Source organism: Talpa occidentalis, unplaced genomic scaffold, assembly GCF_014898055.3.
Source record: "Talpa occidentalis isolate TD23 unplaced genomic scaffold, MPIMG_talOcc4v2.1 talOcc4.2, whole genome shotgun sequence".
Classification (NCBI taxonomy): Eukaryota; Metazoa; Chordata; class Mammalia; order Eulipotyphla; family Talpidae; genus Talpa; species Talpa occidentalis.
In genome coordinates, this window is record NW_023602073.1 from 111,880,203 (window position 1) to 111,907,165 (window position 26,963).

Below are 26,963 nucleotides of genomic sequence, written 5' to 3' on the forward strand. Positions count from 1 at the left end.
ACAACAATTTGTAATTTATCTTCCACATGGTGCCTTGAATTCCCAGTTTAGAACCAGGTCTTTCAAGTTGGGGTCCTAGTTTCAGGCCTGGTCATGAGACTGTATCCTCCTTCACTTAGAGGCTTGTAGCTTTCTAAATCTTTAATCTATATAGAAATTACATGGTTCCCATCAAACTCAACTCTTGTTGCAGTCTTTATTTACACACTAAGGGGAGTTCTAGCTCTGACTTCAATTAATGAAGTTGACTTTCCTGTTCTGTCTCAGAGGGGGCACTTTCAGTTCTCTTTACAATAGCCAGTGCCTTCTTCCAGATGCAGATGCCAGAAGGCAGGCACAGCCTCACCCATCTCTTTTTGCAGCTCCTCTGTAAATCATGGTAAACTCTGTTCATATCCCCCCCCCTTTTTAAAGATTTATTTATGCATACAAGAGCTGGGGTGTAGGCCAGAGGTGTGTGGGGAGTGTGTGTGAGTGTGTGTGTGTGTATGTGTGTGAGTGTGAGAGGATTCACCAGAGACAGAGTGGGGAGCAGAACAGGCAGATCTACTGAAATACACTACTGAGGGGAGCAGAGGGCAAGACAGGAGAGGTCTGCTGCGTCATGTGGGTTAGCTCCCTGGTGGGGGATCCAACTCTGTCAATAGCTTCAGAGTGTTGAGACTTAACCCTTAGTGCCCCCAGGAAGGTCCCCTTTTTCTTTCTTTCTTTTTTTTATAGTCTGTGTATTCTTACTCTGTGTTTAGAACAGGTGATGTATGAATAAACGGTGTCATCTTGTTTGAGGTCTGGATTTTGTCTTTAGCTAGGGACTAGATAGCGTTTTTTTTTTTTTTTTTAATGAGTTGTGACTGTGACCTAAATTCTTTATTTTTCTTTTTTTTTAAATAAATTTTATTTTTATATTCCCCATACAATTGCAATCCCCTTATTTTGACCTCAATCCCTCCCCTTCCCGCCCCTCACCCCTCATAGAGTGTCTATGGTTCATAGTTTTTTATTGATTTTGATTTTCACTTTCTTATAGTTATTCATTTTCCTGGTCACTTATTTAAGTTTTCTAAATTCCTGCTATGAGTGAGACCATCCGGTATTTTTCTTTTTCTTTCTGGCTTATTTCGCTGAGCATGATCCCTTCTAGCTCCATCCATGTTGCTGCAAATTGCATGAGTTTATCTTTTTTGAATGCTGAGTAATATTCCATGGTGTATATGTACCACATCTTCTTGATCCAGTCATCTATTTTTGGGCATTTGGGTTGTTTCCAAAGCTTAGCTATTGTAAACAGTGCTGCTATAAACATAGGTGTGCAGGTGCTCTTTGGAATTGATGTTTCTGTGTCCTTTGGGTAAATACCTAGGACTGGAATTGCTGGATCATATGGAAGCTCTATGTTTAGTAGGTCCAGAAATCTCCACACAGCTCTCCATAGTGGTTGGACCAGTTTGCACTCCCACCAACAGTGCAGGAGAGTTCCTTTTTCTCCACATCCTCGCCAACATTTGTTGTTGCTAGTTTTTTTAATATGTGCCGTTCTCCTGGTGTAAGATGGTATCTCATGGTAGTTTTGATTTGCATTTCCCTGATTACAAGTGATGTTGAACATTTTTTCATATGCCTGTTGGCCATTTGCATTTCCTCTTCAGAGAAGTTTCTTTTTAGCTCTTCTGCCCATTTTTTGACAGAATTATTTTCTTTGTTGTTGCTGAGTCTCATCAGCTCTTTGCAGATTTTTGTGATCAGTCCTTTATCATTAGTGTTGTGTGCAAAAATGTTCTCCCAGTTGGTGGGGTTTCTCTTTGTTTTTGTTATTGTCTCTTTTGCTGTGCAGAAGCTCTTTAATTTGATGTAGTCCCAGCTATTTATCTTTGCCTTCACTATCACTGCTTTGGGTGATGTGTCTGTAAAGATGTCTTTGATGTGTATATCACATAGTGTTTCGCCTATATTTCCTTCTATGTATTTTATGGTTTCAGGTCTTATGTCTAGTTCTTTAATCCATTTTGAGTTGATTTTTGTGTATGGTGTGAGGTAGTGGTCAAGCTTCATTCTTTTGCATGGGGACTAGGTAGTTTTTTAACATCAAGTATGGTGCCTTGGGATTTTTTGTTTTTAATGACTCTTGTGCATGTCTTTTTATTCATGTGTACACCTGGAATGTTTCATTTGAGTCTCACTGAGGTTGTGTAAACTTGGCAAGTTGCTTAACTCTGCTAATCTGTTTTTTCCATGTTTAAAAATGAAGATAATGCCTTAGAGCCTTGCCTGAGGATCTAGTGACAATTTGTGCCAGGTCTTTCCATGGATGAAGAGGCACTTCAGAAATGTTAGTTCTCTCCTCCATCTGTCCCTGTCCCAACCTCACTGGTGGTTAATAGTTTCCCTGGCAGAGCCAACAATTTTCTGTAGTTCTTGTTGGGCATAATATTCTATAAATGTCAGTTCAGCTTATAGTGTCATGCAGGCATCTACATATTACTGAATTTTTTGTTCTGTCTATTCTATTAGTTACTAAGAGAGATGTGCTAAAATATGTAACTATGATTATGGATTTGTCTATTTTTCCCTATATTTCTACCAGTTTTATTTTGTGTGTTTTTTATGGCATCTAATTTTAGTTGTTGAAGTCATCCATATAGATTTTTATCAGCACTATTGAGGTATAATTGATATATAATAAATTGCATATTTAAAGTATATGCTTTGGTGAGTTTTGTCATTTTATTCAGTGAAATTATTATGAATGAACACATCCATCACCCCATCATCCAACACCTCCTTCCCCATTACCAGATAAATACTAAAATGCTTCCTGTCAGTATAGATTAACTTATATTTTAGGATTTTGTGTAAATGGCATCCCACTTTAGGTACTCATTGGACATCTGCTCTTGTTTCGCTTAGGTTAATATCTTTGAGTGGAATGACTGGGTCATAAGGCAGGAGTATGTTAAACTTCTAAAAAATTGCTGCATTTCAAAGTGGCTTGTTCTAATAAGGTGTGTGTGGTTTTTCATCCTACTTTTAGTTTACATTTCCCCTGTGAGTAATTTCATTTGCATATTTTATTGTGTATCTTTTTTTAAAAGATCTATTTTATTTTATTTTAAAGGACATGCTAAAACACATCAACAGCTTTTTATTTAAATAGAAAATCAAAACTTGGGCTTCCCTGGTGGTGCAGGCGGTTCAGCGCCTGCACTGTGAAGCTGTCCACAGCCTCTGCAGCGTGGGTTTGACCTCAGCCAGCTGGCTGGCGAGAATCCCACATGGTGAAGCAGACCTCTCCTGTCTGGCCCACTGCTCCCCTCAGCAGTGTATTTTTTTTAATATTTTATTTTATATAATTCTCACATCAATTTTCATTTTTGCACAATGTATACATTTTCATTTTGGTTATAGTCCCCATACAATTGCACCTCCCCCCTTATTTTGACCCTAATTCTTCCTCTCCCCACAACCCCCCATAGTGTATCTCTGATTTATAGTTGCTTATTGATTTTGATTTTTACTTTGTATTAATTAGTCTTTTTCCTGGTCCCTTATTTAGGTTTTCTAAATTCCTGCTGTGAGTGAGACCACTGGTATTTTTCTTTTTCTTTCTGACTTATTTTGCTGAGCATGATCCCTTCCAGCTCCATCCATGTTGTTGCAAACTGCATGTGTTCATGTATTTTGATTGCTGAGTAATATTCCATTGTGTATATGTACCACATCTTCTTGATCCAGTCATCTATTTTTGGGCATTTGGGTTGTTTCCATAGCTTAGCTATTGTAAATAGTCCTCAGCAGTGTATTTTATCAGTCTGCCTGTTCTGTTCCCTGTTCTCTGGTGAATCCTCTCACCCTTCCGCACATCTGGCCTCTACCCTGGTTCTTGTATAAAAATAAATAAACCTTTAAAAAAAAAAAAGAAAATCAAAACTTTAAAGTTGTACTTAAAAAAATCATCATTCATGGAAGTTATTAAAACAAAATTTTACAGTCTGAATTCTTCTGTGAAACATCACTAGTATTTCTGCCAATCAATATCATGTATGTATTTTATTTATTTATTTTTTTTTAAATAGAGGCATGTTTTATTTATTTATTTATTTGTTTGTTTTGTTTATACATGCACTGGGTACAGTCAGAAGCGCGGGAGGGTGAGAGAATTCACCAGAGCCAGAGCAGGGAGCAGAGCAGGCAGAAGGACCGAAGTACACTGCTGAGGGGAGCAGCAGGCGGCAGGAGAGGTCTGCGCGCCATGTGGGACCCTCCTCTGGTGGCCGGGGAGCAGCCGAGGATCGAACCGGCGCCGCAGAGGCTGCAGGCAGCTTCGCAACCCAATGCTCAACCGCTGCGCCACCGGGGAGGCCCTCATGTATGTATTTTAAAGATTTTTTTTACGACTGACTTCCATGTCAAGTGTTTAACATGATTAGCAATATAATTACTACCATTACAACAGGACCTCTGAAAATTAAGTCTAGGCAACTCCCTGTTGCCAAAGTTGTTATATTTTGGTTCTAATATACAATAGAAAACTATCCTCAAGCAAGCAACTTGATTACTTCACATTTTCTAAAGATAGTGAGTCTCACTTTCTACAAAGTCATGTCTTATTTGAAATAAGATTTATTTTATTTATGCATCCAAGAACTGGAATATAGGCTAGAGGTGCAGAGCAAGGGGGTGAGGGATGAGAGAATTCACCAGAGACAGACTGGGGAGCAGAACAGGCAGATCTACTGAAATACACTGCTGAGGGGAGCAGCAGCGAGACAGGAGAGGTCTGCTGTGCCATGTAGGTTAGCTCCCTGGCCGGGGATCAAACTCTTGCTGCAGTGGCTGCAGATAGCTTCACTGTGCTGAGACTTAACCCCTTGTGCCACCAGGGAGGCCCGTGTATCTTTTTTTGTGAAGTGACTATTCAGATCTTTTGCCTGCTCTTTAATCAGGTTGCTTGGTTTTTAGTGAGTTTTGAAAATTCTCTTATAATCTGGGTACAAGTTCTTTATTAGATATGTGATTTGCAAATCCTCACTCCCAGTTTGTAGCCTTTGTTTTCATATTCTTAACAGGATCTTTCAAGAAGTTCTTAATTTTGATGAGATTTATTTTACCAATTTTTTTTCTTGTACAATTGTTTTTTGATGTTGTATTTTCTTTATATAACCCAAAGTCACATAGATTCTCTCCAATGTTTTCTTCTAGAAGTTTTGTGGTTTTCAGTTTTGTAAGTTTTATGATCCATTTTGAGGTAATTTTTTAATCTGGTGTAAGTTAGAGATCAAATTTTATTGCTTGCTATACTTCAGAAGCTGTTATTAGGTACAATATGAATTTATAATTGTTATGTCTTCCTGATACATTGACATCGTTGTCATTATGAGGCATCCCTCTTTCTTTCTATTCAATACTAATGATTCTCATCTTGAAGTCTGATTTGCCTAATATCATTATAACTGCTCCAACCTTAGGATTATTATTTGCGTGGCACATCTTTTCCACCTTTTTACTTTCAACTTATTTCTTCCTAGCAAGCAGCTAGCTTGCCTGGACTCAAACTGCAAGCTCTATGTATGGTATGCAGCAGTTCTTAAAATTTCCAGCTGCTGCTTTTCTTTCGTCTCCCCATTACTTGACTACCCAGGACCTGCACAGTCTGTGGATCTTCAGGAAAGCCAACAAATGTAAAATTCTAATTTCTTCCAGTTTCAGCTTTTCAAGAGTGAACTCTCCTCTGAGTTCTATTTTTAGACATTTTCCAACGTGTTTAAATGCCCCCCCACTCCAGTTTTAATAATTATTATCTGCAGGAGGGTTTGCTTGACCAAAGCAATTCTGTTATGAAAAGTTAATAGCAAAAAATTTTGAAGCTACTCCTAAGTGAAATATAATTACCAAATAACCTCTGGGTGGCAATAAAATGGTCAAGGTAAGTGTAGTCTAGTCATTTCCTGAATTTTATGTCATTACTAAACAGCTCTATGCCCTAAGAATTACTGGAACTTTGTTAAATAATATGTTGTATTTTAATCTCAGTTTTGTATACAGTATTGTTTCATTTCATTTAAAGCTAGACTAGTGTTGAAATATTACAGAGCAAAAATGTCTTGAAAGAGACTAAGATCAAGTAGAAATAGGGGTTGGAACCACCAAAAAAGGACCAAAAAATATTTATCATTGTTTATTGTAAATCTTCCCTTTGGGAGTTTTCAATTCTAAACAATTTACCATTGTAATTATTTACATCTGTGAGATTACAACATCTTTGTTTTACTAATAGGTGGATATATCCTTCAGTGTTAAACCTAACCACTTACTCAGTGACTTGCCTTCTCCTTTAGCCATACACTGAGAGCAGAGGATTTGTTTTCAGTATACAGTAGAAAACAAAAATCTATCTTTTTGGGGAAATTGGAAAACTTCCTAGTACTTCTTGAAAAAGATTTCCCAGCATGACTTTCTTGAATGTGTTTCTTGTTAAGTGAAACAAATACATGTTCAAATAAGGATATACCAGCACATTTTAATACCTTTCTTAGATATTTTTTGATAATTGTCTCTTAAGAAATCTGGCACATTCTATGTGGTATTCTGGTCGAACCTCTTTTTATATTTATGTTGCTAGAATGAAAACTATTAGAAGGTAGAGAAACAGTTTGTTTTTATATTCTCAACATGTAAGACAGTAGACTAGACATAGTAGGTACTTCTAGAACATAGTAGTAGGCACTTTTAATAGGAAGGGAGAGAATATTATTATTCTATAATTAAATAACACCTCTTACTTTGAAAAAGATTTGCTTCTTTACTAATATTAGGAAACTGTGGGGGTGTAACATTGAATTACATAGAGGGACTGGGCTAGCTTGCATTTTTTACATAAAAATTTTGCCATGTTGGATATAGTGACTATATATTTCAGTTTCTAAGTCATTAAATGTACTTAATAATAAGAGTATTGAGGATTAAATGAGATCATCTCTGAGCAGAGCAAATATGTCATATCAACAGCTAACTAACTGTTGAGTTTTTATTACAAATAATAACAGTCTGACTTGGAAAGTATGAAGAGAAAACAGCCCATTTTATTTTTATGGTGTGTATCATAAGCCATAGACCCTGAATTCTTAAGGATGCCCTGTTAAAATTTTACAAAAACTAGAAATTTTGTGAGTTTATAATGGCAAATAATTACTTTTTAAGAATTAATTTCTTCTTGTCAAAAAAGATAAACTCATACAATTTGCAGCAACATGGATGGAGCTAGAAAGGATCATGCTCAGCGAAATAAGCCAGAAAAAAAAAGAAAAATATCGGATGATCTCACTCATAGCAGGAATTTCGAAAACCTAAATGAGGGACCAGGAAAAAGACTAATTCTATAAAGAAAAATCAAAATCAACGAGCAACTGTAAACCAGAGACACACTAACGAGAGGGGCGGGGGGGGAAAAGAAGCATGAGGGCCAAAATAAGGGGTTGGGAATTATATGGTGAATATAACCAAAATGAAAATGCATACACTGTGCGAAAATGAAAAAATGTAGGAATTATATAAAATAAAATAAAATATTTTTTAAATAAAAAAAAGAATTAATTTCTTCTCGAATTTGATAAGAAGATAGACCTAACGTCATTTGTTGCTAATTATTATTGTAACAGAATATGATATTGGGATTTAGCCAGGGCACCAATATATCATGGTATGACATTCAAAATTGAGATAGTTTATGTTCACAAACCAGTTAGAGACACTAAAACCTGTAAGAAAGATTAAGGAGAATTTTGTGAGGGTGTTTTGAGAAAATTATGTGGCTTCCCCCTACCCTGTAACAGAAGTGGGGGAGAGGAATGCATGCTCTTTCACTTAATACCAAATGAGGGGAGCTTTAGAGCCATCACTTAGAGATTTACAGAAATCTCCCCAGTTAGAGGGCACAGAGAGCTAGAATCTGAACCTCCTGAGAAAGCCAATGAAGAGAGAACAGTGTAACTGGCTGACAGCTCCAGTCAGAGCTATCTAAGGGGAGTTGACTTGGAGTTTGCCTACACTCCAGTCTGTCAGGGTGAAGGAAATATGAGTTTCCTGCTGATCACATGCAGGCCTAGTGAAGCAGAGGGGCAGTCTGGGGGTGGTTTTGACTTTTGTCCAAGTAAACTGTCTAGAGAGGCAATGAGGCACAACTGGGAGTTGGAGTCTTTTGAGCGACAGCCAGAAAGCCAGGAGGAGAATACTCATTCTCCATATTGGTGGAGCTGTAGCCAGAAGGAGCTCTGAGGTGAGACTCTGAAGAATCTACACTAGTAAAACTGAGAAAACAGAATCTCGCATCAGTTATCATCCAGGCAGGTCTTTTGGCAGACCACTTAAGCTGGAATCTCTTTGCCTTCCTTCCCCCAACCTGCCTCGCTCCCAGGCCTTCTTTGGAGAGAACCAATAACTAGGGAGGGGGAGAAGAGGTCATGGAAAAGAGATAAAACTGATCTCACTTTTTTCCCAGGTGGGGCTGGGGGGAAAAAAGATTTAATTACCAAGTGAAGATTGTTATCTAAAGTGAGTACAGACCTTTCTGTTATTTAACACTGGCTAGAAAAATAGTGTGTGGCTGCTGAAGTGGTCATTCAGTGACTGGCAGGGGAACATTTTCCATACTGTGAAAATTTTAAGAGGATAGTCAAGGCCAAAGTTAAGCTGTATTTGATTATAACCTGCAGCTAGTGTTTGTTCAAGGTAAATCTGCAAATCTGTAAGATTTTTCATATTTGGTTTAGTATTAGATCAAATCCTACAGAAATACATAGAGGTTTGTTTTTATTCTTGAAACTGCTTTGACTTATATGAACACTGCAGGCAATGTAAGTATATGCTCTTGGATTTCTTAATGTGATCTCCTGTTTGGTGTTTATATTTTATTTAATTGTAAAAAGTACATTTATGCAAATATATATGTTGGAATGTTACTCTTTGGGTCTGCCTAGATTGTTTTTTAAACATGATACATGACTAAACAATTTTGAGTGAAATTAAATTATTTTAAATCGGTTACATTTTTATAGAAGATAGTAGACTAAGACTAAAAAATTCTCCTTAAGCAGAATCATATGAATAGCTCTGTGCATCTGGGGTTGGAGTTGTGCTAACTCATTAGATCAGTCACCTCTCTCTATTGTCTATTTCTTTTCTTCTTCTTTTTTAGCCAAAATGAAATATAGGTTTTTATTTATGGAATTTGAGATCCAGATAACTCTATTGTTTACTCCTGAATCCTCTTCCCCCCAACACTTAAGCGAAGATTTCATTATTTACAGTCTTTTTATTGTGTTTTGATGTTATTATCTCCTTTCTATTAAGGGAAGAAAAGAAATATAAGTATGACTGACTGAAATATACATAATTTTTAAAAAATATTTATTTATTTATGCATACAAGAGCTGGGGTGTAGGCCCGAGGTGAGGGGGTGAGGGGGAGAGGATTCACCAGAGTCAAATTGGGAAGCAAAACAGGTGGATTGACTGAAATACACTACTGAGGGGAGCAGTGGGTGAGACTGGAGAGGTCTGCTGTGTACTATACATGGGCTAGCTCCCTGGCTGTGGATCGAACTCATCTGCAGTGGCTGCTGATAGCTTCTTAGTGCTGAGACTTAACCCTTTGTGCCACCAGGGAGGCCCCTGAAATACACATAATTTAAAAAAGTCTTAAGTATAAGAAGGCAAGGGATTAAATGAAATAGTCTGGTAAAACTTAATACAAGATCATTTTATTAATAAAAACTTAATAAAAGATCAATCTTAATAAAAGATCATTTGTATAGGGTTTGTATTTACTTCCCTTGATGAAGAAATATTGCCAGAGCTATAAATCATCTACTTCATTTTGTAAGGCAGAATTTGTTGTTTGTATTGTTAAAGTTGAAATTACTAAGTGCTTCTGTGCTAGATACTGAGGTTTAGATATATTTTATATAATCTTTAATAATTCTTGAAAGGGGTATATTTGATCCTCCTTTGGGGAAGTAACTTGTCCAAGGATAATATAGTTACAGAGCTGGAGGATTTGAATCCAAACATGTTTAATTGCCCTTGTTCACATAAGACCCATTAAGTTATACTTTTTAAGAGGAATTTATGGACTTGATACCCTATGAGATTATTCATTTCTTTGACATAAAATTATGATAATTCATATTCATATTTGTCTTTCTCTTTTGGTTTCCTTCTGTAAGTTTTTGTAGAATCACAACAGGAAATTTTGAGTTCTGATTCTTATTTTTTTTAATTGTAAAAGATATCATTTGGAAAAGAAGATAAAACATTTTTGTGGTTTTATAAATAAGTGAATACACATTAACTAGTATCCAGGTCAACAAGTATTCTACCAGTGTATCACTTGATTCCCTCAGCAAATGGACTGAAGCCAGACTCTATGCAAATAAATGACCAATTCTTAGCTACTGAATTACAGTGATTAAAATTCTTCCTCCCCAAGAATTAATGACTATCCTGATTTCATTGGTCATCATTTCTTTGCAGTTTAACTACCTAGGCATGCATTTCTAAACATTTTTTTAATTGAGGTAATGCTGGTTTATAGTATTGTCTTTTTAATTTCTTTTAAGATTTATTTATTTATGCATATAAGAGCTGGGGTACAGGCCAAACATGCGGGGGGTGAGAGGATTCACCAGAGACGGAGGGGGGAACAGAACAGGCAGACTGACTGAAATACACTGCTGAGGAAAGCAGCGGGCGAGCCAGGAGAGGTCTCCTGTGCCATGTGGATTGCTCCCTGGCCAGGGGGATCGAACTCATGCTGCAGAGGTTGCAGATTGCTTCATAGTGCAGTGCTTAACCCCTTGCGCCACCAGGGAGGCCCTTTTTAAATTTTTTAAATGAATTTCTTTCCATAGATTAATGCCACAAATATCAGAATTAATTAATGCCACAAATATTAGGATAGAAATTAATAGTATTTGGGTCATAGGAGAATATTTGATTTACTTAATATATACTTGTCAAGAATTCAATTAAATACAAATAATTACTATGCTAGTTATAATTAGTATTGACCAACACTTTGAGCTATGATTCAGATTTGTTACTGATCTGTTAGTAAATTCAGTTATGTTACCAATTCCAACTCTTCCTCCCCACCCCCATTCATCAGTCTGGGTAATGCCTTTTCTGTTAATATTTTTCCAAATATGTTCTGTATCCTCCTATGGGTTAGGTACAAATGTTATTTACCATGCCATAATTTCTCCACTTTTTTTTTTTCTTTTACAGCATGGGTAAGTTCTCTCTCCATGGGGATGATTTTCTTTTGCTGCCCAATAGTCAGCGTCTTCACGGATATATTTGGTTGCCGGAAAACAGCTGTTGTGGGTGCTGCCGTTGGACTCATTGGACTCATGTCCAGTTCTTTTGTAAGGTAAGCACTTGGCTTCTTCCTGTTGCTTTTTCAAGAACTGTTAAGCAGATACCTTAATATCTTCCTTTTAAAAGTCTTGTTTTATACAAAGAAAAGTCCTCCCTTTCATTGAAGAAAACTAAACAGGCGGACCCATAGCAGCAAATCAGGCTTGAAACTGGATGTTTTTGCTTGTAATGCTTAAGAGTCAGTCATCAGTCAGGAAATGCATATTCCCTGAAGCCAAAGAAACATTTCTTGTTTTGTTTTCATTCACATAAAAATCATAAAAGAACTAAAGTTGTAGCAGTAGCCTTATCTTCAGGTCAGCTCAATCTGAGGCGTAAAGGGTGTAAGTGGTTCTTTGAGTAGCTGTTCATAGTCTTGATACTTTTATTAATGAAATTAAAATGTTGCTATTTGTTTCATCTCAGGTAAGAATATCTATCTGCACTGAGAAAGAAAGAAAGAAAATGCTAAAATTTAAAAATTATGATGGCAAAATGAAGTGTCCAAATGTAGGTAGCTTAAAATAAAACTTAATGAAAATACACTTTCCCTGGTTTTGTTCAAAGGTTTCCACTGGAAAAGAACACTACAAAGAGTCCATGGCACATTACACTGGGAAATACTTCTCCCTCTAGCTCCAATTATACTAGTAAATCCCCTTGTATTGTCAGAATAATCCTGAGTTAGAGAAACATGGTTTAATATGTAGCTCTGGCTAACAGAGGTGATTAATAAGAAAACCTCTTAAGATGATTTCCATCCTTTGTCTCTAGGAGTTTATCTTCATTTCCTGCCTCTTTCCCTTCCCTCGTTACATTCATGATCTGGTTGGAAAATATTATTGTGGTCATTAAAAAAATATCAAACTTACATTTCTTGTATTGTTTATTTTTAAATATTTGGGATTTAATCAACAGAATCCTTGTTTTTACTAATTTTACATACTGTCCTCCCACCTCCTCTCTTAACTCTAAAGTAAAACCTCTTTCTTTCATCTAACTTAGAATTTTTATTTGGATTCTAAATAATATTTTTTCATCGTCAAAAATACTCAATCTTTAAAGTGCTTTTATGATTTTTTCTTTTTAATTTTTTTTTAAAGAAAATTTTTGTTTGGAATAATGTTCTGCTTAGGTAATTCTGTGAGATCATCTACTTTTAGTTCTTTTTTATTGGCAGTAATACATATTGTATTACTTGGTCTGGAAGCCTCCAGGTACTCATTATCAGATCCTCTGGCTCTACCACCTGCTTAATATTAGCACTCAGGCTTTGGTGGAGAGAGACTATGGTGGTGTAATTTTATTTGGAAGACAAAATGTGTCTATACACATCTCCTTAGAGCAAGCTGTGTTTTCCAACTTCTTCTACCATTGAGAAATGAAATTTATTTTATATGACCCAGTTCTCTCCCTTTTTCCTTTCCCCTCCCCCTTCCTTACTACAAGTCATGTTCTCATTACCTTCTATTCAGTTTCACTATTTAACCCATTAACCAAAAGATACCAAAATTTCAGAGGAACAAGGAGAAATGTATAAATTCCAGTAGTGGACCCACTCTTCCTCTAGTTCAAATTCTGCCTTCCTAGGAAGACTTCTTCAGCAGCTCCAGGTGACATTAGTGTCCCTTCTCTGAATGCTTTTGCACCCATGACTAATATCTTACTAATTTACATAGCACTCATTGTCATTTTAGCAGTTACTGAGTTGAAATGTTAGAAGTGAAAAAGGTGTGGGCCTCCCTGGTGGCACAGCGGTTGAGTGCTGGGTTGCAAAGCTGCCCACAGCCTCTGCAGCGCCTGTTTGATCCCAGGCCGCTGGCGAGGGTCCCACATGGCACGTAGACCTCTCTTGCTACGCCCGCTGCTCCCCTCAGCAGTGTGTTTCGTCAGTCTGCCTGTTCTGTTCCCCACTCTGGCTCTGGTGAATTCTCTCACCCTCCTACGCTTCTGGCTCTGGTGAATTCTCTCACCCTCCTAGGCTTCTGACTGTACCCAGTGCTTGTATAAATAAATAAATCTTTAAAAAAAAAAGTGAAAAAGGTGTATCAGCAGTAAAAATGCCATCACAAAGCACATGTACTTTACTTTGTAGGAGAGATATGAAATTAGTCTCACCCATACTTGGTATTTAAAATCATATGTGAAAGAATATTTCTGATTTATATATAATGTTCTCTGGTTTTCCGAATTACAGCTTTACAATACTGTGATACAATTGTATAGAAATTGACAGTCGTGATGACACTGTATTGTCAATAGCATAATTTATTCTTTGAAGTAGGCAAAGAAATGTATGATAGATTTAGATTTTTCCTTAAAATTGTTAAATTAATTAACACTTTAAGAAATAAATTGCTGGGCCTCACCTGGTGGCGCAGCGGTTGAGCGCTGGGCTGCAAAGCTGCCCACAGCCTCTGCAGTGCCGGTTTGATCCCCGGCCACTGGCAAGGGTCTCATATGGCATGAAGACCTCTCCTGCCGCACGCTGCTCCCCTCAGCAGTGTACTTTGTCACTCTGTCTGTTCTGCTCCCCGCTCTGGCTCTGGTGAATTCTCTCACCCTCCCGCGCTTCTGACTGTACCCAGTGCTTGTATAAATAAATAAATAAATAACTTTTTTTTTTTTAAACACATTTTTTTTTTTATTTATAGAGGCATGTTTTTTTTTTATTTATTTATTTGTTTGTTTTGTTTATACATGCACTGGGTACAGTCAGAAGCGCGGGAGGGCGAGAGAATTCACCAGAGCCAGAGCGGGGAGCAGAGCAGGCAGAAGGACCGAAGTACACTGCTGAGGGGAGCAGCGGGCGGCAGGAGAGGTCTGCATGCCATGTGGGACCCTCCTCCGGTGGCCGGGGAGCAGCTGGGGATCGAACCGCTGCGCCACAGAGGTCGCCGGCAGCTTCGCAACCCAGCGCTCAACCGCTGCGCCACCGGGGAGGCCCTAAATAAATAACTCTTAAAAAAAAAAAAGAAAGAAAGAAATTGCTGTAAATCTTTTAACAAATGGAAGAGTTAAATAATAAAAAAGAAAGAAGTTGCAAGTATCTGGAAAACTAATACAGAAATGAATGAACTATTATTTGTATTTTATTCTGTATTCTTATCATTTGGGGTAGGTATCTTATTTCATTAAGCAGACTATGAGTAAGGACACAATTACATTTTTAATGTTTTTTTCATAAAGTACTGCATCAGTATAGCTGCTAAATAGATGTGTTTATTGAATAAAGACTAGAGATTCAGTAAAAGGTGATCAAAGTGAGTGAGGTTGATCTGGGAAAGCCTGGGAGTGACTCTTGAGTCTGATTTGAAGATGGTATTAGCTGTGCTAAAATTAATAGAGGTAGAAGGGCATCTCAGAGAGACAATTGCTAACATGGTTTAATTTTATCAGATTCTAGAGTTCCTTGTGACTACCTCAGCATTTTGCTAGACTAGCATTGTTGTCCAAAATTTAATTATTAACCAACTTATCTATCTCAGTTTCTAATAAATTCTTGGCCTTTACTACTGATAAATAATAGCCTTTTGAATTGGACTTTTCAAAAGGAGTGAAAAATGATTTTTTAATTGTTCAAAAAAAATGTAATGATTTGATCCTTTACCTTCATCAGAAATATGTTATTTGGTTAAACTATAAAATTTTTGAACCTTTATTATTCTTTTGAGACATACATGGCTTACAGAGATCACTAATGAACACACTTAGTCTTTCTGCAGTCAGAATATGATTTCTTGTTATCTTGCACAACACAGAACAGTGCAATCAGGGCGAAGGTTGATCAGCAGCCCTTAGGCCAGCAAAAATGAGACAAAACTGTTTCTCTGTGCAAATGTTCCTGACATAACCCTGGGGAGAAAATATCAAATGCAGTTTTTTGTTTGAAGAGAGTACTTAGTAAATGTCTGGGGGAAACTCCATAAATAGTTTCCATAGTTAAATTATGTGTTTATTTAAACTTCAATTGAGTCTGGGTTTTAGTTTGTTAGTTTAATCACTGTCAGTTTTACCCTTCTTGGCCCCATCCTTTATTTCTGAGTTGTGGAAAGCATGACAGCAATGAGGGCTGTAAGCTTCACCTGAAATCCGTGGAAGGAGGTGGAACTAGATCGCTGATGACCTTACCAGCCATTTTTCACATACTTGAAGCATTTTCATTATCCACTTAAATAAAAATGCTTTTAGTGCTACATTGTTGATTTATTAAATTTTGACCTCTATTTTCGGTGAATGTTATTTGTAGAAAATATGTTGATGGGCTAGAACCCACTTTTACTATAAGGCTTTATCAAGCACATGATAAAAATAATGAGAGCTGCTTTCCTTCTTTTTCATCTTTCCACAGTTCCATCGAGCCTCTCTACCTTACCTATGGAATCATATTTGCCTGCGGCTGCTCCTTTGCATACCAGCCTTCACTGGTCATTTTGGGACACTATTTCAAGAAGCGCCTTGGATTAGTGAATGGCATTGTCACTGCTGGCAGCAGCATCTTCACAATTTTGCTGCCTTTCCTTTTAAGAGTTCTGACTGAAAGCGTGGGCCTCTTTTACACACTGAGGGTCCTCTGCATCTTTATGTTTGTTCTCTTTCTGGCGGGCTTTACTTACCGACCTCTTTCTCCCAGTGCCAAAGATAAGGAGAGTGGACCCAAAGGAGGCAACAGATTTTCCCTCTTTTCCAGGAGGAAATTCAGTCCTCCAAAAAAAGTTTTCAATTTTGCCATCTTCAAGGTGACAGCTTATGCGGTGTGGGCAGTTGGAATACCAGTTGCACTTTTTGGATACTTTGTGCCTTATGTTCACTTGGTGAGTATGCTTCTTTGGCTTTACTGGTAGTGGGTATTATTTCATACAGGAAGACTCCAGAAAACAAAATCAAATTGCTATAAGCCCTAAACATCACCCTGGTTGGACTTCAACTACTCTTAACATTCATGGTCTCTTAAGATAAGGTCAGCACATCCATCAAGATCATTAACAAAAGAATATGTTTCATGGTCTCCTTTGCTGTTTAAAAAATTACCAAACCTAAGCAAATAAAAACAACATTTTTTTTCTAAAAAAAAAAAAAGGAAAGCTAAAATGTTGAAACAAACATCATCATTACAGAAAACTTACAGGTCACTTTTTCTTCAAATGGCTTACAAATCTTAATCAGGCACAAACATGGTACAGTGATTTTGCCAACATCAATAAATTGGTTTTTGACAGAAGGGTGCAGAAATTAGGTAAATAGCAAAAACTGGTGGCTTTGACACACAAAAAAGAAGCATCACATCTACCTGTGGGACACTTCTGGGAAAATGAGAAATCTGTTTAGGGAATATTTGAGAAATGTTAGCAAGCTCCAAATGAGGGGAAAGAGAGAGGGTTTCATGGGAAATTAGGATATCAAGTGCTTAAGCAATTTATATTGTTTATTTATTTTTTAAAGATTTATTTGTGCATACAAGAGCTGGGGTACAGGCCAGAGATGCGGGGGGTGAGAGGATTCACCAGAGACAGTGGCGAGCAGAACAGGCAGACTGACTGAAATACACTGCTGAGGGGAGCAGCAGGCAAGACAGGAGAGGTCTACTGCGCCATGTGGGTTGCTCCCTGCCTGGCCAGGGGATCGAACCTGTGCTGCAGAGGCTGTGGATTGCTTCATAGTGCGGTGCTTAACCCCTTGTGCCACCAGGGAGGCCCTATATTTTTTATTTTTATGTCAAAGACCAATTTTAGCCTATTTATACTGAAACGAGAATAAGCAATGTTTAGAGTATTTGCTCCTGGCAAAATTTGCCCAGAAATGCTTACTTATTTTGTTCTCTTTTTCTTATTGTTGTAGCTAAAAGTGTACTTGCAAGCCAACATAGTTCATAAGTAATAAACAGAAATGATACTACGGTACATTTTTCTTCTGTGTGTATGCTGTACGCATGAGCTTGGATCTTTTGCAGCTTACTGTCTGCTTTTATCTGTTGGTGCAGTTTTTGTTTAGTTTTGGTGAAATTTGATAACATAGGTCAAAGAATTCCTGGGATTGGGGGTCAGTTAGTAAACTATACCATAACTCTTTGTGGGTTTCTGTGCTTAGTTCAGAAAAGATTAGGCCAAGGAAACATGAAGAGAAATGGGATGTCTTGGACCTAAGAATAATTGTGATTTCTTAATTCTCCTCTTTTTGTTAGAGGTATTGAGAAAGCAACCTGGGTGACTAATGAGATAATCACAGGACTAGTTTTTAGTACCCTGAGCTAGTTGGTGTTCTAAGAGACTGAAGTACAGTAGGTCCTCAAATGACATTTTCTCTCAGCATCTTTTAGTTATAACATTGATGAGAAAAAAATCCTGGTATATGTTGAATGAAGCAGGACCTGGTTTTGTTATATGTCATTGCACTTAAAATCATTTCCAAAAACCAATAGGTGACATTGGGGACTTAATATACTAGGTATAATGACCTAGCATGTGACCTGTCACACATGGAGTATGTGGCTACATCTTGATCTGTTAGTCAGTTTTCACAATTTCAGAGACATATGTAAACCATCTGAAGCTATTTTGTGTTGGAATACAGATCAATTATGGAAGGACCAGCTTTACCAACTACCTCTTCCATAGTTTCTGTAGTTAAGTAAACATTTGTTGTGTCCTTCTCAAAGATGAGTAGGGTAGCTTTAATTTTTTTAAATTCTCTTTGGTATTATGCAGTGAACATATGCACAGAAATCATATGTCAGCTATGCTACTACTTTCCAAAGGACAAGTGGTAGGTGATTCTTTAGCTATGTCTGCTGTGTATAATTTGTTAAATTAATTTCACATATATTTCCTTTGATCTTCATAATAAACTGTGAAGCAGGCAAAATAAATATTAGTTTACAAAGTGGAAAATAGATGGATCCTTAACAAAGCAATGGATCAGTGACTTCCCTGAGGTCACGTAATAGCAGAGCAGGATTTGGTTCCTTGTCACTGTGCTTACCTGGGAGCAGGCCCGGTACAGTCTTACTTCAGAGTATATTGGGCCACTTCCTTGGATATCCCACCAAAGAGAGTCAAGTAATTGGGGGCAAATGAGTATGTCTAAGGAATTTAATAAATATGTTAGTGATCTTTTTCTTTAAGTAAATCAAATTTCAGAGTGAGTGATGAGTTAGTGTTTGTAGATAATGTTGTCATGGAGAGGTGGTAATTCAGGTAGGACACAGAACAATAAAGTTTCCATTCACTCTGATAACAAACCAGATCTTTTTTTTTTGCTCTCCACCCTAGGCGTGATTCGTTACAAATTGTGTTTTGTTTTTATTTGGGATTCTCTCTGTCAAATTGTTATGGCACTGAAAGCCACCTTGAAGAGGAAACACCAGACTGTCAAATGCCAGGCAGGCTGCTAACATCTCATTTTTGATGGGAGCACTGAGTGTGTTGTAATTTAAGTTTTGGATTATGGTTACTTAATCTAGGCTTCATGGAATGGTAGGAACCACTTTTCCTCTTAAAGGGGGAAATGATGTTTTAAATCTTTCTAAACACTAGAAGATGTTCAATTCATTTTAAACTCTTTATTGGGTGTTGACAGGATATACACGTAAGGCAGAAGTCTTGTGGTGAAAGCATAAAATCTAGTAAATATAATAATAAAAGTCCTAATCCTTTATGAAGAACTTTTACATGCATTATCTTATTTAATCCTCACAACAATGTAGTGCCTGAGGTGTATCATCTTCATTTCATCCATAAGAAGAGTGAACACAGAGAGATTAAAAACCTTGGCATAAGGCAGCAGCTCTCTTGCCCCACCTGTGCCTATGCAGGTGCTTATCTTTGCCATCATTTTCCCTTGCAGTGGTTCTTCTGCCCACCTGTAACTATGCAAGCCTCTCTTTCAGCAAACCTGTCCCTTTGGGGCAGCTCTTTTTACCCACTTGTGTCTGTGCAAGCGTTCTTTACTCTTCTCTCCCTTTTATAATAAACCTGCCCTTTTGGATATTAAAAAAAAATGATGTAAGAGCACAGTGATAGTGACTGATAATTATTAGTGCAGTACTTTTACGCCAGCGGTATTGTATGGCCAGTAAAGGTAGGCTGGAATGAGACAAATGTGGGTTTAAATCCTAGTTTTGGCCCTTACTAGTTGCATAACCTTGAGTAAACTCTCTAGGCATTAGTTTCTTCATCTGTAAAGTAGGGGTAAACCCAATTTTGCAGAGGTGTTGTGAAGGTTAAAGTAAATGTATGTAAAGCATCTCTCCCAGTTCTAGCATAAAAATGAGTTATTTTAACTTAAAACTGCATTTGCTGATTGAACTATTTGGTTATTGAAGAGTCAAGGAGAAAGATTATATTCATTTGAAGATAGTTAGTAAAAGCTTTGTAGGATTGGAGTTGGACCTCATTAGCCTGAAATTTGGTGTTACATCTGGATTCTTCATCAACTAGGCAGTTAATTTATTTATGTAGGTACTCTTTAAAGATTCAGAAGTACAGTGAAATATTCTCATGGATGTTAAAAATTCCAAAATCTTTACTTGTTATTTAGACTGTACACAATGATTTAAGAGTGAATATATATGACTTTTTACTATTTTGCTCTCAAAACAAGGTTGGGAGTTTTAGTTTTTAGTAGCTGACTTTTAAAAGTGAAGACTCATATTGCCTCTGGGAAGCTGTGAAATGATGTCTATTTTCGGCCTACCCACTTAAAATCTCCATGGTAAGAATACAAATTCATAGATAAATGTGAGACCTAATTTTCTCAAAAACCACTCTTAGTAGCACTGTTCTTTTTCTCTCTCCATAGCACTTTATACCTTCTAACATATAATTTTATTATGTTTGTACTCTATGTGTACCTCTGCAAGAATGTAAGCCCTTTGACACTAAGGATCTGTCTCTATTTTGTTCAATGATGGATTCCAAGCACTTAACACAGTGCCTAATAAACAGTGGGTACTCAAATATTTGGTGAATGACTGAATATAGTATGGACAAGTCTATATTTGTCCATATATAAGCACTATTCATCTCACCATTTTAATCTTAAAAATTTTCTACTTTGTTGCCATGATTTTTCACATTCTGTACTTATTGGACAAGATGGTATTTATATTCATTAAATACTTAACAAATAAAATTCAAACTTTGCAAACCTCAGAATAATTGAATAACACTAATGCCATGTGTTGATGGAGGACAGCATTGATGTGTTTCACACTAATCTGCAGCTTTACACATATGTGTTGAAATATTAACTTGATATGCAGATGAAATTTCTGTGTCTTTCTATTTTAAATAAATGGATGGAGGAAATAGGAACTTTTGTTGGCCATCCCCATTAACAGGGAAAGCTAGGCAATTGGTGTTTGCCCTATTGTGTAGCAATTGAAAATCTCAAAGAGCTTTGGGTGGTCTGTGTAAGAATAGACTGAGGATGTAGGAGCCGTACACCAAACACAAGTCCCTATAGCTTTGATAGTGTTGCACTGACCAGAGATCACTGATAGAGACCTAAGAATGACAATGATGATGTAACATTTTTCATGAAATGCTCCATTCTCACTATAAGAATGATGCTTTAGTTTTAATTGATTTCACATCTCTCTACCACTACTCACCCAGAAAAATAGCTATTTAGTTACCTGTATTCTTTGTGATAGGTGAATTTTTAGTTTTTAAATTTTAGTCTCTTATTACTCCTGCCAGTGACTCAATCTGAATTCTGCAATATATGTGCTTACGAGCCTGTTTTCAGGAAACTCTGTGATAAGATATATGTTAGTTTTGTGGCAGCTAGTAATTCACTGTGCTATCTACCTTTGACCTGGTAGAAAGATCCCACTTATCTAATGCTGTGATGTACAGCAACTCCTGACAAGGCAATTAAGTGGACACTAAGTCCAACTATAATTGGGAACAAACAAGTTGTATTTTTAAACTAAAAATGAACCTTTGAGGCCAACAAGTCAATAAAATGGGGCATGTACCTCAAGACAGATTGTATAGCTTAGAGCAAAGCCAAATGATGCTCAAATGGCCCAGATGAGTCAGTACAAGACTGTGGCTGTCAGCAATAGAATGACCTCACTAGTCAGGGCACCTCTGTTCATGTCATTATCAGAACAAGAACTTTGCTCCAAGTCAGGGCTTGGGCTGCTGAACCACACAGATACATAGGAACAGCATACAGGTTCTTACTTTTTGGGGTTTCTTCAGAGGGAGACTTAGGTAATTTTTGCTAAGAATCTACCATATGTCAGTCATTTTCACAAAATCTCATCTAAAGATCACAAGGATGAATGTAATAAATAAGCACTTACTCAGAGGTTAAGGAAACGGCTCTGCTAAGCTCTGCCTTTCAAGGTCACTCACTGACTTATGTTCAGAGCTGCAGTTTGAACACAGGTCTCAGACTCTAGGCTTTATGTTCTTTTTATGAAAGGCTGCTGTTCCTTCATGGAATCCCTCCAGAGGTGGGCACTGCCTTTTATCAGCCATACAGGGCTTAGACTAGAGTTTTCTTTGCCTTATAAGTTCCCATCTCTTCTCTCAAAACTAAAAAGAGGAAGTGTTGAACCATGTGAGTGCTCAGAGCAGGCTACATAGCTGTGGAGGTTGACCCTGGAGGAAATGGACTTTTGTGCTGATGTAATGTGAGTGAGGGGACATCATGTAACTTACTTCCAACTCCTGCCGCTCCTCTTTTAATCTCTAGTCATTGTGGATTTGAGAAAATGGAATTGCTTTTCACAACCTGTGACAAGCAAAGCATGGCATATACATAGTTGTAAGTGCAAATTTGTTTTCCACAATAAACATGAAGTATAGCAGATGAACAAAACATACATTTATAGCAAGGTCTGTCTTATAGTTGATTAACCTAAGTACTATTATAGGGAAATGGAAAAAAGTAAATTGCTTGAATTTTAGGGTTACAGATTCTGTCAGGCCACTGATGGATCATTAGTGTCCTGAAAAGACCCTGAAGGCTTAGTCTGCTGGAAAACTGCTCCTTCTTTCTTGCTAATGTGTTTTACCAGGCATTTTGTTTTGTTCTGATGTGTTTCAGGTTTTAACTGAAAACCTGAATTTTAACTGTCAAATTTTAACTGTCATGTGAGCATTTGCTGATCCATCTTTGGATTAGTATCAAATTGAAATTTGTTCAAGTTTGAGGAACAAAATTAACTGATAAGGGCTCTATGATGATTCTTGTATCAATTAGAAAATAAAGTGTTATGTTAGAGGATAATAGTAATCTTAATTTGAAGAATCTTCCCTTTGAGGCTATATTTGGACATTGGCTTTTATCCCACATTTACCAGATGGCTCTGGTAGGTGGAGAGAGTTATCTTATCCATGGAGAGTACATTTCTGCTATTTTAACCTCATCTCCAAGTTCTGGGGCATCCCTTTGGAGGCCCTTGCAGACATTAAGTCTAAGAATTACAGAGCATAATACTTATGTATTCATGCTGTAGGGAACAATCTTAACCCAAAGAAAGCTCAAAGGCCACACATCTCTTAATGATTAGCCCTTAGATGTCTATACTGCTGTCCGTTTTCCACCCTGGCTTTCCCCTTTCCTACCCCAATTATCTCTATCAAGCTTCCCCACCACCACCACCACCACCACTGGAATCAGGAAGCTCACTTATAATCAGGAACTTTCTATTCCCTCATAAAAATTTGGAGAAAAACTCATTTAAAGGGCAATACTTACTATTTGGAGGCAGAATTGCTAACATGGACAACTGGCATGCAGTTATGCAAGCAGCCGTGTCAGCATCCATGTCAAATTGAAGTGACATGGGAACAACAGCTGCAGCATCCAGGCTTCAGAGCACAGTTGGAAGATTCTGCACGCCTGGGTCTCACAGCCATGCAAGCATTGGTTTTAACCCACACACTTCTTTTAAACAGAATACTTATTGATTTCCCATTTGTATTGAATTTAGTTTGTAAGAAGCTTCCACAAACATCTTTCATTTGAGCCTCAAGGCCGTTCTTTGAGATAGGCGTGATCAGAGTTCCTTTTAGCATGAGAGAAACCGGATCTGGGGCAGTTAGACAAGTTGCTCATGGTGCACATTGTAACTGGGGTTTGAGCCTGGTGCCACTGGGTCTTCTGAAGAGTGTGGCTTAAATAAAATATTTAAATGCCTGCAAAAAGTATAACAGTAATTAAGAGTTCAGGGGGATCATATAGGTCATTTAATTTTATTCTTTTATTTTTCTTTAATGGTAAAAGAACTAAGACACAGAAAGGTTAAGTTGCTTGCCAAACGCCACATAGTTGTAAAAGTGGCAGAACTAGTTGTAACATCCAAGAATATCCAAGGAAAATAAATACAGGCTTATCACAATGTAAAATATAAATGTGTATGTAGCAGAAATATAATTATTAGAAGAATGAAATAACTGTCACCATTTTTAACTATTTTTAACATAACCCTAGTTAACACATGGGGTTCATTTCCCAATCAGGAGGTCATTTTGTCATCTTGACCTTCTACAGTTCTTCACAGTTGCCAGTAGAAGTTGAACTGGCTCTGTTGTCTATTTTCATGGGTAAGTTTGGACCTCAGGGATCAAGGTTATGTGTCAGAAACCTGAGAATACAGGGATCATGGTAGGACCCTTGAAAACCAAAGGTTATTGTGTATCAGCCAGGACTGGGCTGCTATGCTATCCCTCCTGTCCATTGTGTATATCTCTGTTGACTGCAAGATTCTAACAGGAGCAAAGACTTGGAGAGTTTTGGGAACATTTTAAAATTGATTTCCAATGCAGTTGTATAATCTGAAGAGTTGTATAATCTCAGTCTGCTTAGCACTACAACTAAATTGAAAAGATAGAATTAACATTAATATTGTTTTTGTTTGGGGGCTAAATATTAGGAGCTAAAAGTTTCATTTTCCTTCCACTTTTCTCTCCTTTTTATTCTTGGTTTTGGTTTATTATTCCAATTATCTTTATGTTGATTGTTACTTTGGTGTCAGTTCTGCAGAATGCTTTAGTTCTTTACCGAATAAAAAGTAATCACATGACTTTTTCACCAAGATTTTCTAATCAAAGTAATTTTCACTTTTCTAGTTCTCATTCAAAAATAGGTTTATAAAATTTCTTTGACAGGCTTTTTCTTTGTATAGCCTGTTAATTTAAAAGAGTTTATCCATTGAGATTCACTTTGTGCTGATTATGTATACACACATACAATCACCCCTACTTGTGATTCTTGTATATTTTTGTTATGTGATCTGTAAGTACTTCATTCATTTTTAATCACTTCATTTAATCCATTCTTTTCCCAGTGAATTTCCAAATGGATGTGAAGGTATTTATTTCACATATACATTTTCTGAATCATCTCTCATAGCCATCCCTTATGAAGAAAGCAGCTCTGATATCATTTCTCCCACTAATAGATAAGAGTTTTTGAGGTTCAGAGAGGTTTTATTTTGTTCAACTAAATGGTAAAGGCTTTATTAGAATTGATTTTGGGTGTGTTATTCCATTTTTCACTGGTTTTTGTCTTCTTGCATATGTGTATCATCCTCAAATTACAAATCAGTTGAAAGTTGCAAGCATTCATTCATTTGACAAATTCTCACTGAGCACCTGCTGGGTGCCACTCGCACTTGAGGTGTGGAGATGCAGTGGTGAGAAAAGACCTAGTCTCTGTTCTCACAGAGCTCACTATGTAAACACATAAATAAGGCGGTGTTTAAATAATGAAAATAGAATGAGATGGAAAGTGATGTTGAGAGGGGATTTCAGTTTGGGCAGTCAGGAACTTCACTGAGAAAGTGACAAAGTGCCTGGTGAAGGGCAACATTAGATAACTGGAAGATACAAAAAATAAGAAAGCTTCTTGTCCTTGGGAAACTTATGACAGAATTTCTTTAGTATCTATCTTGAAGCAAGCCGGCAGTTGATGAAATTTTAGTCAAAATTTTTTTCTGATGTATAATATTAAAAAGAAAAATTATTGCATAGGACCCACACATTCCTTTTTCTTCAGAAACTTTATTCACTGCTTTTATATCCGACTACACTATTTTCCTCAGTTCTCGTGTGGTTATTACATGAATGATGAGACATCTTCTTTCCTTCACTTTATAACTACTTTTTTCAACAGTGTCTTTGCTTTTCTTGCTTTTCTAACCTTGCATTTATTTCCCTGCAGAACTCAACATCTGCTGCAATTTGACTACTCAGGTTAGTGAAAATTTGCCCCTTTTTCAGTCTTGTGCCTTAGGCAGTATTCACCAGCATTCTCATAAGGATCTCAACTTCTCTGGCCACTTGTGACTTATTAATGGTGAAGTTAAATATCTACAGAACACTTCCATCAAAACAAGTTAGTCGAGTTGTTTTTTTTTTTAAATAATTTTTTTCTCTATACATTGGGATGTTATTAATACATATGAAATCTAGAAAACACAAATAATTAAAACTGAAGCTGCTGCTTTTAGTAAAGCAGAGTAAGTTTGTCATGTGTTCCAAAATATATTTAGTTAGCAAAAAATAAGTATTTATAGATAATCAACAGTAGTTTTTAGAAAAGATACATGGTTTTCTAGGCATGGAAATTATCTCTAGAATGTAAGCCCCAAAGCCACTAAATGATGTAAAACTCTTGGGGAGAAAGAAATACACAAACATTTAAAAATAACTAATTTTAACTTAAATTGAAAGTAGCAGTAGTGTATTTTTGTGAGGCCATATAATATTTATAATCTATTCCATGTAAATATGGGAAAGTCTGGTGAAAACTGTGGATTTACCTATGAAATACATTAGATTTTTGTGGGAATTGTCCTGACTCCTGAGGAAATGATAAAGAAGAAACAGGTAAGGTAACTGGACACTTCTCAAGTAGAGACAGAGGCCCCTCTTCATTGTCCCACCCTCAGCACCTAGCACACGCCTGTCCCGCAAATGTTTTTTGGCCAATTTCAGGCTGAGCTTAGTAGGTTGGTTGACTTGGTGAAGTCCCAGGTCTACCAGTTTTCCTACCGTAATTCTTCATTCTGGTAGCACTTTATGTTCTTCAAGTTTGTTCTTTAATCTTCAACATCTAACCCTGTAAGATGAGAACAGTTTTGTCTCCATCTTACAGAGAAAGGAATAATCTGGTCTAGAGACTTCCTTCTGGTCACATACGTATAGTGATAGTGATTTTGTGCTTATCTAGATTAGTTTCAATGTGAAATAACTTAAGAATATGAAAAGGAGTGGCAAGAGGCCCATCATCAGCCTGATGGAGGTATATAAAATAATGCCCCCTATGCCTTTTACCTTTTCCCAACTGTTTCCAGAAGAATGGTATGCCTGAGGGTGACCACAGTCCAGCAAGGAATTTAAAATGCTGCCATATATTGAGGAATTTGTGATGTATAAACCATGTATCCCTGTCACTTAATTGTACTTATGCTCCTGTGTATACACACTTTCGTTGTACATGTCTCTGACTCCTCAGTTGCCTCAGAGACTTCTCACAGTTCCTGACCTTTCTCATTAATTCTTGTTTTGAAGAAAGTTCTTATTGACCTGTTGG

General features: G+C 37.0%; 1 protein-coding gene across 1 annotated transcript in view; it reads left to right on the plus strand.

Annotated features, from left to right (window-relative positions):
• The window catches only part of SLC16A10 (solute carrier family 16 member 10), a 99,414-nt gene that overhangs the window by 53,208 nt on the left and 19,243 nt on the right, over positions 1–26,963 (plus strand). Inside the window, exons 2-3 of the mRNA XM_037520233.2 lie at positions 11,277–11,421; positions 15,760–16,222. Coding sequence (XP_037376130.1) covers positions 11,277–11,421; positions 15,760–16,222 — 608 coding nt within the window. The remainder of the gene's footprint in view (positions 1–11,276; positions 11,422–15,759; positions 16,223–26,963) is intronic.